The sequence below is a fragment of the Dipodomys ordii genome, unplaced genomic scaffold, assembly GCF_000151885.1.
Source record: "Dipodomys ordii isolate 6190 unplaced genomic scaffold, Dord_2.0 Scaffold191, whole genome shotgun sequence".
In the NCBI taxonomy this organism is placed as follows: Eukaryota; Metazoa; Chordata; class Mammalia; order Rodentia; family Heteromyidae; genus Dipodomys; species Dipodomys ordii.
The window spans coordinates 946,447-961,716 of record NW_012267407.1 but is presented as its reverse complement, the minus strand read 5'-3'; the positions used below and the strand labels follow the sequence as shown (position 1 = coordinate 961,716).

Here is a 15,270-nt window from a genome sequence, read left to right as displayed (position 1 = left end):
ATCACAAATTAGCTTCCATTTCCAGGGAGGTGGCAATCCCAGGATGCTGGGCCCAGTGACAGTGAAAGGGACATTCTTCTAGAATAATCCCAAGTGACTCTAGGACGGGTAGCCCCACACAGAAATAAGAAGTGGGGAGCAGGGATTTTTCTAATAATATTTATTGAGGCAAAGTTCATGTAACATGAAATTAACCTTAATTTTTAACTCACACAAACAGGCCTCCCTCAGACTCAGTGGACAGACAATGGGGAGATGCCGGCACTACTCTTTGATGGGAGAGAGGAGGGCAGGGTGCCCTGCCTTCCTCTCGACCCCGAAGCCCTTCACCCCCACTCCTCCCGCCACCTCCCCACCCATGGGCTGTGATGACTGCCGAGAGCTAACGGTGGTATCTATGTTTCTGCACATCTGACTCCTCCTCATGCGGGCAGCCATGGGATCTTGGGGTCTTTGGGAGCAGTGGGAGGGGCCTCTGCACAGCTCTGACTCTGTGCAGCAGGGGTTTCTTCCGGCTGTGCCAGTCCTTTGCCAGGAACCCTGCCAGGAGTGCCAGAATTGTAACACCAAGACATATCCGGATCAGGTTCCCCTTGGTGTAGTCCTGGTGGGCTGGACCTGGCAGGAAGAAAGGTGGGAGAAGGTGACAGGAAGAGGGAGCAGGTAACTGGCAAAGGCCATCTTCTAGCCCAGCCTGGCTTCTCACAGTCAGCTGTCTCTGAGAACCTCCTCTACTGGCTGAGATGCCTATTTCCTTCCCACCAAAGCCAGCACTGGGCCAGCTCCATGTCAACACGGTGCCCTTCCCATGTGTGGCATACAGGCCTCCTATAGCCCCTCTTCCCCTAGACACATATTCTACCTGTCACCTGACTGAGAAGAAAGTTACAAGGCTGTGGAGAGAAAGGAAACTTCTTCCTCTGACTCTTACTGAAAATCTTGACTTACCCACCAAATCCTTGGCCAGTTTTGGACTCCTCTTTCATTTTTTGGCTAGTCCTGGGGCTTGAACTCAGGGCCTGAGCACTGTCCCTGAGCTTCTTTAGCTCAAGGCTGGCGCTCTACCACTTGAGCCACAGCACTACTTGCGGCTTTTTCTGTGTACTCAGGGCTTCATGCATGCGAGGCAAGCACTCGACCACTAAGCCACATTCCCAGCCTGATTTTGGACTCTTTATGGTAATATTTCACCCTCTCTCTCTAATGTTTTGCCTAGCAGAACCCAAGAAGATCAAGCTTCACCCCGTACCAGGAAAGGACTCTGCTCTAGGTAAAGACATGGAGGCTAAGAGGGGAGATGCGCTTACCAAGTGGAGGGCTGGAGCCTTCTGAAGATAAAGTGAGGTCCGCAGACTTCCCTGGGAATCCAGAAAGCCGGGCTGTGAACAAACGGAACCATTTCTCCTTTCTAGATGTGAACATACACGCCAAGCAGGCAGCACCCCAGGACAGCATGAACTACAGAGTCAGGCTGCTCCGATCCAATCCTTTCTTTCTTTCTTTCTTTCTTTTTGGGGGGGTCTGGTCGTGGGGCCTGAACTCTGGGCCTGGGCACTGTCCCTCAGCTCTTCAGCTCAAGGCTAGAGCTCTACCACTTGAGCCACAGCGCCATTTCCAGCTTTTATTCTTCTTGCTTATGTGGTGCTGAGGAATCGAACCCAGGGCCTCGGGCATTCAAGGCAAGCGCTCTACCACTAAGCCACCTTCCCAGCCCCCCAACCCTTTCTTAAGGAACAGAAGACACAGGAAATGGAGGGAAAGACAAGAACAGGCAACCTGGGGACCCTGGAGTCTGGAGTGGCTCTGAGTGGCTGGGATCCACAGAAGGGTCACGTGGAATCTAGCCAGTCTATGTTCTGAGGGAAAACTAGAAGACTTCAGACACTGAGGACAGAGAATGGGAAGAATCCGACCATAGAATTAGGAAGAACTTTCTGAGCTCAGGAGCCTAAAGGCAGCCAGGGCCATGTGGGCCTGGTGGAGACATCCAAGCTAGCCCCAGGGGTCTGTCTTGCAGGGCTAGCACAGGCTCCACACAGAGATGGGATCACATGTGAGCACTTCCTCCAGAGAGCAACGTGTAGGGAGGGGTGAAGGTCTTCCCATCCAAGCTTGCTGTGTGCCATCTTGGAGATGGCCAGCCTACCCAGAATGCTCCTCTGCATTGGCTTCAGTGTCCTCCTCCTGCCCATCCTCTGCCTTCAGTGAGAAGTGTGATATATATAACCAGATAGACCTGTATTTGCCATTTTGTATTAGACCTGCTTGAAGAATGCAGCTGCTATTCTACCTGCCCTTGAGCCCCAGACACTCCCGGATCTGGAGCTTAAATTAACAACCCTCTGGCAGGGAGTACCTGACAAAATACACATTCCAGACCACTTTCCCAGGCCTAGGATCTGAGATAGTGGCTGCCTGGCAACCACTTCCCCTGGGTCGGGGTCAGAGATAATGGCCATCTGGCAACCAATTCTCCTAAGTTACCCTAGAAGTACCGTCTAATTAGTTTAGAGCACAATAGCTCGTTAGCCTGATGAGTTATTAGCCCCAGTCCTTTTCCCACTTTGTATTGCGCCAATCATCCACTAGAATTATGATTTAAATTTCCTGTGTGGTGTATTGATTCATTGCCAATACATACTGAGGCCTTACCCCTACCAAAGAACATATAAAAGGTGCTGTAACTCTGTGCTGGGGGCCTCTCTCTGCACTCAGACATCAGTGCACAGAGGGGTCCATGCTCGAGCTCGTCAATAAACAACTCATTGTCGCTTGCATTGATCTTTGGTCCCTGGTGGTCTTTTCAGGCGCTCCAAGTCTCCAGGCATTGTATCAGACTGAGCTTTCCCAGGATAGGGTCAGAGGCCCAAGGGAGCAGATTACAAGCACACAGCACCACCAGCACACTCCTTTCTGCCCAGCTTTAAGTGTCCCGTCACTTACCAGTCGTGGAAACTTCTGTGGCGGGTGAGATGACCGGATTCCTGGAGGCTTCTGTGATGGTGAAGGAAGTATCATCAGTTCTTTCCAGAAGTTTCTACACTCCAGACCCCCTTTGGATACCTGGGCTCCCTAAACCTTCTTTCTCTGATGGCCCACTACCAGGCACAAGACAGATTCAAAAGAACCTGAGACTTAAGCCCCTGTCTCTCCATGGCTGGAAACAATTGGCACAGTCATGAACGGCAGACATGGAGATATCTCTTCTGAGGTTATTGTGATTTAAACACGGTCATGAACAGGATTTTGTGCAAACGTTAAGTGTTCAAGAAATGTAGACTGATGAGAGAGAGGGAAGAGGGATCCCATGCTCCAGCCAGCAGGAGCGGACCCTCATGAACTCACCAGGGGGGAAGGACTGAGGCTCTATGGGCAGCTGCCCAGGGATCGCAGAGGCTCCTGGGAAGGTGGAAAAGGAAAGAAGTTTGTGCTCTGCCAGCCATGGGACCTGGAAAAACCATGCAACATTCCTGATGCCTGGCTCAGTTTCCTTACATAGAGAATGAGTACAGAGAAGCTTCTAGACAGATACAAAAAGCTGCTAAATAAGAGGAATCAGGGAGTTAAGAGTGAATGATTAAATCCAAACCAAATACCGTATGTACACGCATATAGTGCCACAGTAAAACCCTTTGAGCAATGAGAAAACGCTGAAAAAGACAATCAATGACAGGATGTAAAATGGGTTGAGCCTGGGATCGGGTAGAAGTGGAGACAGGAATTGAGGGAGAGGGCGAAGGAGGGTAAACATGGTGTACTTCATGTCCATATGTGCAATGGAACAGGGAAGATTTCCGAGGTGGATCTGGGGAGAGGGAAGGGGGATGAGTCTGATCAAAGAATATGGGTACATCCAAGCAAAACTCTCTTGAACAACTAAACTAATAGATGCTCTTTATACTCTACAATTGTCATAGTAGAAAAGCATATGCTGTGTCTTTCCTCTTGTTCATTAGTTAATTCTTATCTTGCTGCTGTGATTAGAACCCAGGTGGGTGCTCCTAGCGTGAGCTCTACTGCTGAGCTGCAACCCCACCTGTACCTTTATTTTACTTTTGTATTTTTTTTTGTCGGTCGTGGGGCTTGAACTCTGGGCTTGGGCGCTGTCCCTGTGCTCCTCAGCTCAAGGAGAGTGCTCTGCCGCTTGAGCCACAGAGCCACTTCCTCGTTTTACTTTTAGTCATGGTTACAATACCATACATTAAGTGTACCACTTTACTTGGGTTACCAAAAACAAACAAAAAAAAATCACTTCTTTAATAATGTTTGTTTCTGTTCTCTAAAAAATTAAGATTACAGAGTCCAGAAGCACCAGAAAATGGGGGGGGGGGAGTAATAACTCTTCACTAATTTTGATTCCCTAATAATTACCACTTGGTGTTTGTTTTTAGCAAACTGGATGATTCATTTTTATTTGGATTGTGTTACATCCTTGGAATTACACTGAAAAAGAACTATTAAAAGATATAAAACCAGCCAGGCACCAGTGGCTCATGTCTGTAATCCTAGATACTCAGGAGGCTGAGATCTGAGAATCGTGGTTCAAAGCCAACCCAGGCAGGAGAGCCCATGAGACTCTTATCTCCAATGAACCACCAGAAAACCAGAAGTGGCACTGTGGCTCCAAGTGGCATAGTGCTAGCCTTCAGCTGAAGAGCTCAGGGACAGTACCCAGGGCCAGAGTTCAAGCTGTATGACCAACAAAACAGCAACAATCTGATATAAATGCAATGATTCGCTGTGGGCAGGAAGACTGAAGAAGGATCCAGGTTTTACAGTAATGGTTTCTCAGATCCTGACACAGGTCTGTGAAGGCCAGGCAGAGGCCTGGGTCTGCAGCCCTCACCTGTGACAGTGAGCATCAGGGGCTCGCTGGGCGCAGACCACAGGTACGGTTCTCTGCTGGAGAAGCTGTAGCAGCGGTAGGCCCCACTGTGGGCAGCTGTCACAGCGGCCATGAGGAAGTCAGGCTGGGACAATCTCCTGAGCACCTCGTGGGATCCTCTGTCCCCCTCCTTGGACAATGCGAACTGGTCAAAGCCATATCTGGTCTGACACTGTAGGGTCACATTCCCTCCTGGGGAAACGGAGGGGCCAGGATGAGCCGAGAGCGAGGGCCTGGTATAAACTCCTGGGAGGGAAGAGGGTTTAGTAAAGATGGGCCCAGGGCCTCCCTTGTGGAGCAGGGATGCCCCCCACCTCACCTACCATTCAGCTCAGGAACTTCCTGCTGCCCCTCCCTTCCACAGCCCCCCCTGCCCTGTCCCAGGGGGTCACCTCCCTCCTAGGGGTCACCACTTCCCATACTTAGAATGTCCGAGAGGACATGGCTGCACTCACGCCACAATGCCTACATTGAGAGACATTCCCCTCAATGAGTTTTTGGGTTTGGATTTTGTGCCAGTCCTGGGGCTTGAACTCAAGACCTGGGTGCTGTCCCTGAGCTTTTTTGGCTCAAGGCTAGCACTCTACCACTTGAGCCACAGTGCAACTTCTGGCTTTTTCTGTGTATGTGGTGCTGAGGAATCGAACCCAGGGCTTCATGCTGGGAGGCAAGCATTCTACCACTGAGCCACTTCCCCAGCCCTTACATACAAACTTTGGGTTTTTTTGGTCAGTTGTGGGGCTTGAACTCTGGGCCTGGGCACTGTCCCTCAGCTCTTCAGCTCAAGGTGAGGCACTCTACCACTTGAGCCACAGCACCACTTCCGGTTTTCTATGGGGGGGAGGGAGAGGGGGGTGTTGGAGATAAGAGTCTCATAGACTTTCCTGCCCAGGCTGGTTTTGAACTGTGATCCTCAGATCTCAGCCTCCTAAGTAGCTAAGATGACAGGTGTGAGCCACGGGCGCCCAGTCACAGAAACTTTTTACCCTCCCCCAGCCCCAGGGCTGAGTCTGAGTAGCCGGGGTCTGGCAGGTACCTCCCACACTCCCCTCCAGTCACCAGTGGCGATGAGCTCCAGCTGGGTACTGGGCGGGGACCAGAGGCTCCCATTCTGGTAGGAGCAGCGGTAGCGCCCAGCATCGCTTCTGCTCATGATTGAGATGGAGAGAGAGTCCTGGTCTGCAAACATCTTGGACCTCAGATTCTCCAGGCGGTACTCATCCACAGGCCACGGGCCCTGGCAGAGGATGGTCACCGAGCCGCCCAGGGGCACCAGGCTGCTGGGCAGAGCCTGCAGGGAAGGCTTAGGGAGTCGGCCTGGAAAGCAAGCATAGGATGGAGGTCAGCCCACCGCCAACAGGGCGCCTCTCCCAGGGTCCCACATCTGGTGGACCCAGAGGAAGCATCCCAGGAGTAAGGGAGAAGAACTCACCGCTGTGGGCCGTGATCAAGTGCCCAAGACACAGTCCTGAGGAAAGAAGGACCAGCATGGTGACCACATGCATCCGCATTCTCCTCTACACAAGGAATTGTGGGGCATGGAGGAAAGTGGGAGCCCACGCGAGTGTACATCCTCACCAGGGGCCAGACCTCACAACTTGGAATAGCTCAGACAAAACATACCACCTCCCTGGGCCTCCAATTTCCCACACAAAAGGCGACCAGCCCTTCAAGGTCCCTGCTACGCCTGAATTCACCACAGAAGCAGTTTGTTTGGCCTTTGGTGGGGAGCACTGGGCCCCTCCCGCGGCCCTTCCCGGGACTCACCAAGGCAGACGAGGGCTCTCAGGGATGGTAACATGGCTGCCCGGCCTGTCCTGAGCTCTGCGGCGGCCAAAGAGGGAGGAAGGCTGGGAGCTGGGAGCTGGGAGCAGAGGGCAGGAGGAGGGGATGGGAGATGGCCTCCTCCCTTCCTCCCCAGCCCTGGCTCTCCCTGACCGATGCTAATCAAGCCAAGCCTGTCCCTGTGGCAGGAAGACTTGCACACAAACCTCAAGGGGCTCCACTTATCTCCTCTGGGCAGCCTGGTATCCCATCATCCTCTGCCTCCAGAGTGGCGTCTTTGTCCCCCACACACTCCCCACAGCCACTAGAGAAATGTGCTTTGCACCTTGCGAGATGCCTATGACAATGTGTTTGTTTTTTGCCAGTCCTGGGGCTTGAACTCAGGGCCTGGGCACTGTTCCTAAGCTTCTTTGGTTCAAGGCCAGGGCTCTACCACTTGAGCCCCAGTACCACTTCCGGCTTTTTTCTGCGTATGTGGTACTAAGGAATCGAACCCGGGCTTCACGCATGCTAGGCAAGCACTCTACCACTGGGAGCCACCTTCCCAGCCCTGAACTAATATTCTAATCTGGAAAATGAACGCTGATGAGGCTGTGGAGGCTCTGGGGCCCTGGTGCTATGGCTATAACATGGCACAGCCCCTAGGGAAGAGCATTTGGGCGCTCAAGAATGAACCGTGTTCAGCATGTGGATGTCTGAATGCTTCTCTGAGCGTATCCTCTGTGCTCACCACTGAGCCACACTGGGGGTGCACCAGCAGGAGCCACAGCCCCCACCCCACCCCCCTCCTAGTCTGGACAGGGCAGCCACCCCAAGCCTCTGGCTCCTGGGGGCCATAGGACTCAGAGCTCCATCTCTGGCATCCATGTTCTAAATTACAGAGCTTTCAGGAGGTCCCTGGATTCTGCGCCCTGTCAAGAGACTGTCACACCTAACAGGGACGTACCTAAGACTGGACATCAGTGGCCGCTGCAGAGACATGGCCTCCACCTCCTCCAGGCTCCAGCACCGGCTGCATTAGCCCCTGTGACAGTGTCAAAGGGAGCACACAGCCGTCCTTCCCCCATGCGCAGAGAACAGGACCCACAACTCCAAGACACCTTGGGGATTTTTATTACTAAAAATGAAGTCTGAGGTTGGAGCAACCACAGGAACTGGAAGGAGGTCGTGATCGCAGCCCGCCACCAGGCGGACATAGATTTCAGTCCCTGTGGCCCTGGGGGCCCTGTGGTACCAGGCTGGGTCTGCATCCACCTCCTTTAGGAACCCAGGCCCTGGGCCAGAACAGCAGGGCCTGGGCATGATGCCCATGGATGCCAGCTCCCTTCACCGCGCCTGCAGCCAGACCTCAAGCTCTCCACACTTGTTCTGCAGAGCCCCAGTTCAGAGAAGGTGCGGGAAGCCACACAGGAGTCCACCGCCCCGGCCCCTGCCACCTGACAGGCCTCCTCCCCTTCGGATGTCAGCAGGGCACACACCAGCCAGCCAGCACCCACCTGCAGTCTAAACCACTGGGCCAGATAGGACAGAACCAACACTGCCCCAAGAGGACGAGGCAGGAGCACAGCAGCGTCTCCAGCCGGAAGGCTCGCTCACCTCACCGCTGCTGTGCCCCCTGGAGGAGGACGGCAGTGTTGCCACAGGTCTGTCCTGGGTCAGATCCAGTGGAAGTCACCTGGACTGGACATGTCCCCTCCCAGGGGACCAATGGGACACATCCAAGCCCACCAAGCGGGCACTTTCAGCCCAAAGCCTCCGAGCTACTTCCTCGTCTTCGGCCTCAGGGGCTGGCACCTTCTCTTTGAATCCATCAAAGTATTTTCCGGAAACGCCCTCCAGCTCCTCTGCCACGGCCAGGTACGTGCTGGGCTGGGCCGCCAGCTGGGGGCTCTTGAAGAGCAGCCAGAAGAAGGGCCCTGCAACCAGCACACGGGCACTCAGTCCACGCAGCCTCCACCCACAGAGGCCCTGGGGCCCTAGAGCCCATCCCAGGCCACTGGCCCACCCCAGGGACCAGCCCAAAACCTGAAGCCCTGAAGCCTGCAGAAGGCCATCCCATTTCCTGTCCCATCCCCCTGAAGACAATTTTGACCTAGTAAATGCACCTCGTGCATTAAAAGTCTTGGTCCCACTAAAAACTCCTACAAGTAACAAGGCTTGGTTTTGGGGGGTTTTTCGGGGGGAGGTCCAGTTGTGGGGCCTGAACTCTGAGCCTGGGCGCTGTCCCTCAGCTCTTCAGTTCAAGGCTAGCACTCTACCACTTGAGCCACAGCGCCACTTCTGGCTTTTTACTTTTGGCTTATGTGGTACTGAGGAATCCAGGGCCTCAGGCATGCAAGGCAAGCGCTCTACCACTGAGCCACCTTCCCAGGCTTGGTTTATTTGGCTTATACTGTACCCTGGGCCAGGCCCCAGCACAGGAGGGTCTCATTTGGCTGAGACTGTCAGGTAGGTCCTATTCTGGTCCTGGCTGTAGATGAGAAACTGAGGTTCTAAGCCAGGAGGGGGAGGGGGAAGGGGGGTACCGTGCAGGGACTCACCAAGCAGGGAGCTGGAGAAGGCAGACTTGTGCATGCCCGTGTGCCGGCCCAGCTCTGTCCTGGCCACGCCAGGGTGCAGGGCATTGGCAGTCACGCCTGTGCCTGTGGAAATACACAGTGGGGGTGAAGAGGAGGTGGATACCAGGTTCACCCCTCCCCGGGAGGCCCTGCAGCCCACATGGTACCCATGCCATCCTTCCTCTGGGACCTGTGTCAAGTAGCTCCCTCTTACAAAGCAGCTGTGCTACATGGCCACCCACCCAGCACAGCTGCCTTGGACACAGACTGGTGCAAGGCACAGTGGTGAACTCCACACCTGGATTCAGCACGAGAGTCACCAGGAGCATCCCCTCCCACATCCAGCTATGATAACCATGGCCACAGACATGCCACATGTGTTCTAGGGACGGAAATCACTCCCAGGTGAGAACCACTGGCTTAGAAGCCTGTCCATGACAGGCCTGGTGATGGCCACTCATTAGAACAGTGACTGATTGGTGATGTCTGCCTTGGGTATAGAGGTGAGCATGTGGTAAGGTTGGTTAGTGATGCCTGCCTTGGGCACAGAGGTGGAGATGTATTATAACTGATTATTGATGCCTGCTTTGGGCACAGAGGTGGGCATGTGATGTGACTGATTAATGAAGCCTGCCTTGAGCACAGAGGTGGACATGCGGTGTGATTAGTAATGTCTGCCTCGGGCACAGACATATGAGAGCCACCTCTTTACACCATCTGGAACTACTGCCTGTCTTATCAGCCAAGAGTTTTAGAAGAGATGTTCCAGGAGGAGGAAGACAAGTGAGGCGGGGCACTCAACACACCTTGTAGCTGCCGGCTCAGCTCCTTGGTGAAGAGGACTACGGCCAGCTTGCTCTGGCAGTAGGCTTCTTTGGTATTGTATTTCCTCTTCTGCCAGTTCAGGTCATCGAAGTCTATGTGCCCGGCAATGTGGGCCAGGGATGAGAGGTTGATGACACGGGAGGGGGCTGAAGCTTTCAGCTTGTCCATCAGCAGGTTAGTTAGGAGAAAGTGACCTGTACGAGGGTCCCCAACAACCAAGCCCCACTTATTTTTCATTCCCACCAGCAACATACGGGCATCCTACTTTTCCAAGTCCACAAGAAAGTGAAAACTCACTTTCAGTACACAGTTTATCCCAGCCTCGCATCTGGAAGCTGACTGCACATCTACAGACTCATCTTGCCTTGGCGATCACTGAGAAAAAGCCTACACAGGCAATGTGCCATGAGCAGACTCTTGCTGTCCACAGCACTTCCATCACATGAAGAATTAAAGAGTCCTCTATGTGAAAGAGGTCTGCAGGGTGTATCAAGCCCTACACAAATGTTCTCATGTAAGTCACGTGAGCACCCACAGACTCTGGTACCCAAATGAAGGCTCTTCCTGAGCTGTCAGGTCACCCACAGGAGCAGCCAGCTGTCTTGAGAGTGGAGCAAGTCCCCCCCTCCCCCAAGCACGCTAGGTCCCACACAGACCCCTGGTGGAACCCAGCCTCAGTCCAGGCAAACAAGAGAATCACAGTCCTCAGCTCAGAGCTCACCCAGATAGTTGACACCAAACTGCATCTCGAAGCCATCCTCAGTGGTCCAGTGTGGGCACCGCATCACGGCCGCATTGTTAATGAGAATGTCCACTCGCTCCTCCTCTGGAAGACAGGTGAGGATGGAGATGGGTCCTCAGGGCTGAGGACAGTGGCCCTGGGAAGGTGGCCTCTTTTGGAAACAGGGTCTGGGCATAGGTCATCTAATCCCATCAGGATTAGGGTGGGTTCTACCCATCTCCCCTGGTGTCCCAGAGAAGCCCTCAGGCCCACACACAGGGCAAACAGGAGACACCTGGTGAGGGCAGAGCAGAGGCTGGAAACCCTGGGTTGAGGTGTGGCCCCAGGAGTTCCTAATGAGCTGGAGGCAGAATCCATCCCACCTTTCTCCTTGTTTGTGGCTGTCTTCTCCCTGTGTTCCCCACATCTATTTCCCTCTATGTACATTGGTCCCTGCCTCTATGCTTCAATTTCCTTTTTTATTTTTTTTGTCAGTCATGGGGCTTGAACTCGAGGCTTGGACACTATCCCTGAGCTTTTCTGCTCAAGGCTAATGCTCTACCACTTTGAGCCACAGTGCCACTTTTCTGGTGGTTAATTGGAGATAAGAGTCTCAAAGACTTTCCTGCCTGGGCTAGCTTTGAACTTTGATCTTCAGCTCTCAGCCTCTAGATTAGCTAGGATTTCAGGCATGAGCTACAAGTGCCCAGCTGAACTTTTTATTTGGTTGTGGGGGGTTTTTTTGTTTTCTGTTTTTTTGTAGCACTATTGGCAAAACCACTTGAGCCACACCCTAGTCCTTTTCCTTTTAATCTAGAGATTCATGTTTTTTCTGGGCTGGCCTCAGACTCATCCTCCCACCTCTCCCTTGAGCCACAGGGATTATAGACTTGTACATCTGAAACTGCTCCCAATTTCCTTTTTCAAAGACAACAGGTGTGTTGAACTGGGGCCCACCCTAGTGAGCTCAATGTAAGTTGATTACGTGTATGTGTGTGTGTGTGTGTGTGTGTGTGTGTGTAAAATTCTGCCTCCAAACAAGGTCAGCTGGGGGCCAGGACCCCAGTGTTTCTTTTCAGGGGAGCACACCTGAGCCGCACAGACCCCTACCACACATGGACCACCATCTCTTTCACCTTGGTCAGGCAAAGTCACAAGTTCTGGAGCTGACCAGGGTTCAAATCTTGGCCCTGCTCTGACCCAGAACAGATCACATAGCTTTCCATGACTCACTTTCCTCCTTTGTAAAGAAAAGATAATAGCACCAGCCTGGTGGAAACATGTAATTATTACGCATGGAAAAAGTATTTTCGAAGCACCTGTTACCAGGCACTGGGTACACGGGGTGGATGACATGGTTAAGGGCCTGCCTTTCTAGAATGGACATTCCAGCCAGCATGGCTGACAGCCAACACACAATCAAGAACCCTCCAGTGACAGGCACTGCCAGGAGAACCAGTGGCAGGGGGGACAGCAAGTGCTGGCAGTGCTAGACACAGTGAGACCAGAATCTAGGTAGAGAGGTTAGCCCCAGGCAGTAGCCACCCCAGACCTCAGCCTGCCAAGCCAGCACTGTCCACCTACTCTCAGTGACCTTCACTGCAAACTCTTGGATGGATCTGAGGGAAGCCAGGTCCAAGTGCCAGGCGCTCACACGATGGTTGAGCGTCTCCCCACGAATGTCCCTGGCCGCTGCTTCACACTTGTCCATGTCACGGCAGGCCAAGATGATCTTGCCTCCTGGAAATCAGGGACAGAAAAACATGAGAAGGAAAAAAAGGAGCAAGGGGTCACACCTGTCATCCCAGCTCTTTGTGAGTCTGAGATTTGGAGGTTTCCAACTTTAGACCAGCCCAGGAAAAAGTTCATGAGATCTCATTCAACCAGCGCTGGGTGTGGTGGTACACAATTCTATCATTCCAGCTATGCCATAGGTATAAATAGGAGGATTACAGTCCAAGCTGGCCAGGCCAAAAGAGAGAGAGACAGAGAGAGACAGAAGGAGACAGAGACAGACAGACAGAGATCCTATATGAAAAATAACAAAAGGAGAAAGGGCTGGAGGGGAGGCTCAAGCAGTAAGGCACCTGCCTAGCAAGTGCAAGGCCCTGACCCCCAAAAAAATGTTTGTAAAAACAAAAGGTGCCTCATGCTGGGCACCAATGGCTCATGCCTGTAATCCTAGCCACTCAGGAGGCTGAGATCTGAGGATCACGGTTCAAAGCCAGTCCGGGAAGGAAAGTCCATGAGACTCTTATCTCCAATAAACCACCAGAAAACTAGAAGTGGCACTGTGGCTCAAGCAGTAGAGTGCTCACCTTGAGCTTAAGAGTGCAGGGACAGTGCCCAGGCCGAGAGTTCAAGTCCCACGACAGACCAGAAAAGAAAAAGAAAAAGGTGCCTCATAAGTTTAACCTAGAGAAGTTAAAAAGATATGCCCTACCTTCTGTGGAAGGTAAAAATGCAAACATCCCTCCACAGATCACAAGAGCTGGCTTCAGTAGGTTACATTTGAACAAAATCTCGGAACACACACAGATGCATGAGCCTCACTCCAAGCCCCACAAAGACAGTGGGATTGTACCTCTTCTAGCCAGTTCCAAGGCAGTCTGCTTCCCAATGCCTGTGTTGGCCCCTGTCACAATGACTGTCTTCCCAGGTATGGTGGCCTTGCTGGGACAAAGCCCACCCGTGACATAGTCCCTGAAGGAGAGAGAAGGCACGGGAAGCTTTGATTTTTGTTTTCCAGTATTGGGCTTTGAACTCAGGACCTCTAGGTTGTTTGGCAAGCACATTGCCATGATAGCCGCACATAGTCCTTCTCTTCTAGTTGATCTGGTATTTTTTCCAGCCTCAGACTATGATGCTCGCACCTGCACCTCCTGAGTAGCTGGGCTCACAGGCCCCCTTTGTTATTGAGGTAAGTTACACTAACCTTTTTACTCAGGCTGCACTTAAACCACAATCCTCGTATTGCTGCTTTCTAAGCACAAGACCTTGAGTTCAAACTCCAGTACTATCACCAAAAGAACAAAATAAATATATAAATAAAGTGGAGGGGAGGGTAGAGAAAGGGAATGACTGTCCTTGCCCTAAGAGTTTCCTGGAGATAGAAGGTAAGGCTCTGTGCACATGAAGTTCTGCTTGAATACTTTTGTTATCCCCAAATGAGGTAGCAGCAAGACCATCTCAAGGACCTGCCAGAGGCTACTCTATCAGGGATGAGGGTTTAAAGTCAGGTCAGCCTGGTGTGTGTCGTTTAATTTCTTTTTTTTTTCCCAGTTCTGGGATTTGAACTCAGGGCCTGGGCACTGTCCCTGGGCTTCTTTTGCTCAAGGCTGGCACTCTACCACTTGAGCCACAGCTCCACTCTGGCTTTCTGTGTATGTGGTACTGGGGAATCGAATCCAGAGCTTCCTGCACGCTAGGCCAGCACTCTACCACTGAGCCACTTTCCCAGCCCTTGTGTCCTTTTAATGTCTGTATTGTAGTCTGTGTACTTTTTTTTTCTTTGTCGAGAACCAGTCACTAAGCATTTGCTAGGTGCATGAATCGATCAATCCGGAGTCCGAAAGGGAGTCAGGGCAAGAACGCAGGCCTAGCAGGCACCAGGCCCTGAATTCAAACCCCAGGACACCGCCCTCCTCGGAGGAAAGGTCAGGAAGGAAGGTCCCAGCGCTTCCTCGGGGTGACCCTCGGCCCCCGTCCCGCCCCGGGGACCCGCGGCGCCCCCGGCCGGCCCGGGCAGAGGCCCGTCCTGCGCTCACTTGAACAGCACGACGCCACCCACCGCTGCGCCCAGCGCGGACGCAGGCAGCAGGAAGCGGTTCATCCCCGGAGGTCCGCGGTCCGCCCGCCGGGGGTCTCCGCGGAGAAGGCGGCGCGCTGCACCTCGCGGCCCGCGCGACAACTCCGCAAGGGGTTCCGGAACCCGGCGACAGGAGGCGGGACCCGACTCGCAGGGGGCGGGGCGGGCAGGCGGAGCCAGAGAGACTGCCTATCAGAATCGTTTTCTGGCGCATGGGATGCCGGGAAGTGTAGTTTCAGGAGCCGAGGGCAGGGCGAGGTCGAGAGGCGTGGCCTGCGTCGCTGGCGAATGACGTCACGTTCCGCTAGGCGCCGCGAGGTTCTGGAGTGAAGAAGACATTCGACTTCCCGTTCGTCTTCGGGGTCTGCCGCTGTTGTGGGGGGCGGGAGGGAGGCCCTGAACTCAGGGCCTGGGCGCTGCCCCTGAGCTCCTTGTGCTCAAGGCGAGCACTCGACCACTAAGCCACAGCGCCACTTCCGGCTGTGTGGTGTGTGTGTGTGTGTGGTGCTGAGGAACCCAGGGCTTCCGGCTTTCTGTGTGTGTACGTGTGTGTGTGTTACTGAGGAACCCAGGGCTGTGTGTGTGTGTGTGTCCGGCTGTGTGTGTGTGTGTGTCCCGCTCTGTGTGTGTGTCCCGCTCTGTGTGTGTGTCCCGCTCTGTGTGTGTGTGTCCCGCTCTGTGTGTGTGT

General features: G+C 53.4%; 2 protein-coding genes across 2 annotated transcripts; both read right to left on the bottom strand.

Annotated features, from left to right (window-relative positions):
• Positions 1 to 197: 197 nt before the first annotated feature.
• Gp6 (glycoprotein VI (platelet)) lies at positions 198 to 7,681 on the bottom strand. The gene is made up of 9 exons (XM_013034589.1): positions 7,617 to 7,681; positions 6,653 to 6,742; positions 6,318 to 6,353; positions 5,945 to 6,202; positions 4,847 to 5,131; positions 3,346 to 3,399; positions 2,944 to 2,994; positions 1,308 to 1,379; positions 198 to 618 (listed from the first exon to the last, which is right to left on the bottom strand). The coding sequence occupies exons 2-9, from the start codon at positions 6,684 to 6,686 to the stop codon at positions 383 to 385; spliced, it is 1,026 nt and encodes a 341-aa protein (XP_012890043.1). The 5' UTR covers positions 6,687 to 6,742; positions 7,617 to 7,681; the 3' UTR covers positions 198 to 382.
• Positions 7,627 to 14,704, bottom strand: Rdh13 (retinol dehydrogenase 13 (all-trans/9-cis)). The gene is made up of 7 exons (XM_013034590.1): positions 14,542 to 14,704; positions 13,359 to 13,477; positions 12,359 to 12,514; positions 10,775 to 10,879; positions 10,035 to 10,247; positions 9,211 to 9,312; positions 7,627 to 8,586 (listed from the first exon to the last, which is right to left on the bottom strand). The coding sequence occupies exons 1-7, from the start codon at positions 14,604 to 14,606 to the stop codon at positions 8,342 to 8,344; spliced, it is 1,005 nt and encodes a 334-aa protein (XP_012890044.1). The 5' UTR covers positions 14,607 to 14,704; the 3' UTR covers positions 7,627 to 8,341.
• Between the last annotated feature and the right edge of the window lie 566 nt (positions 14,705 to 15,270).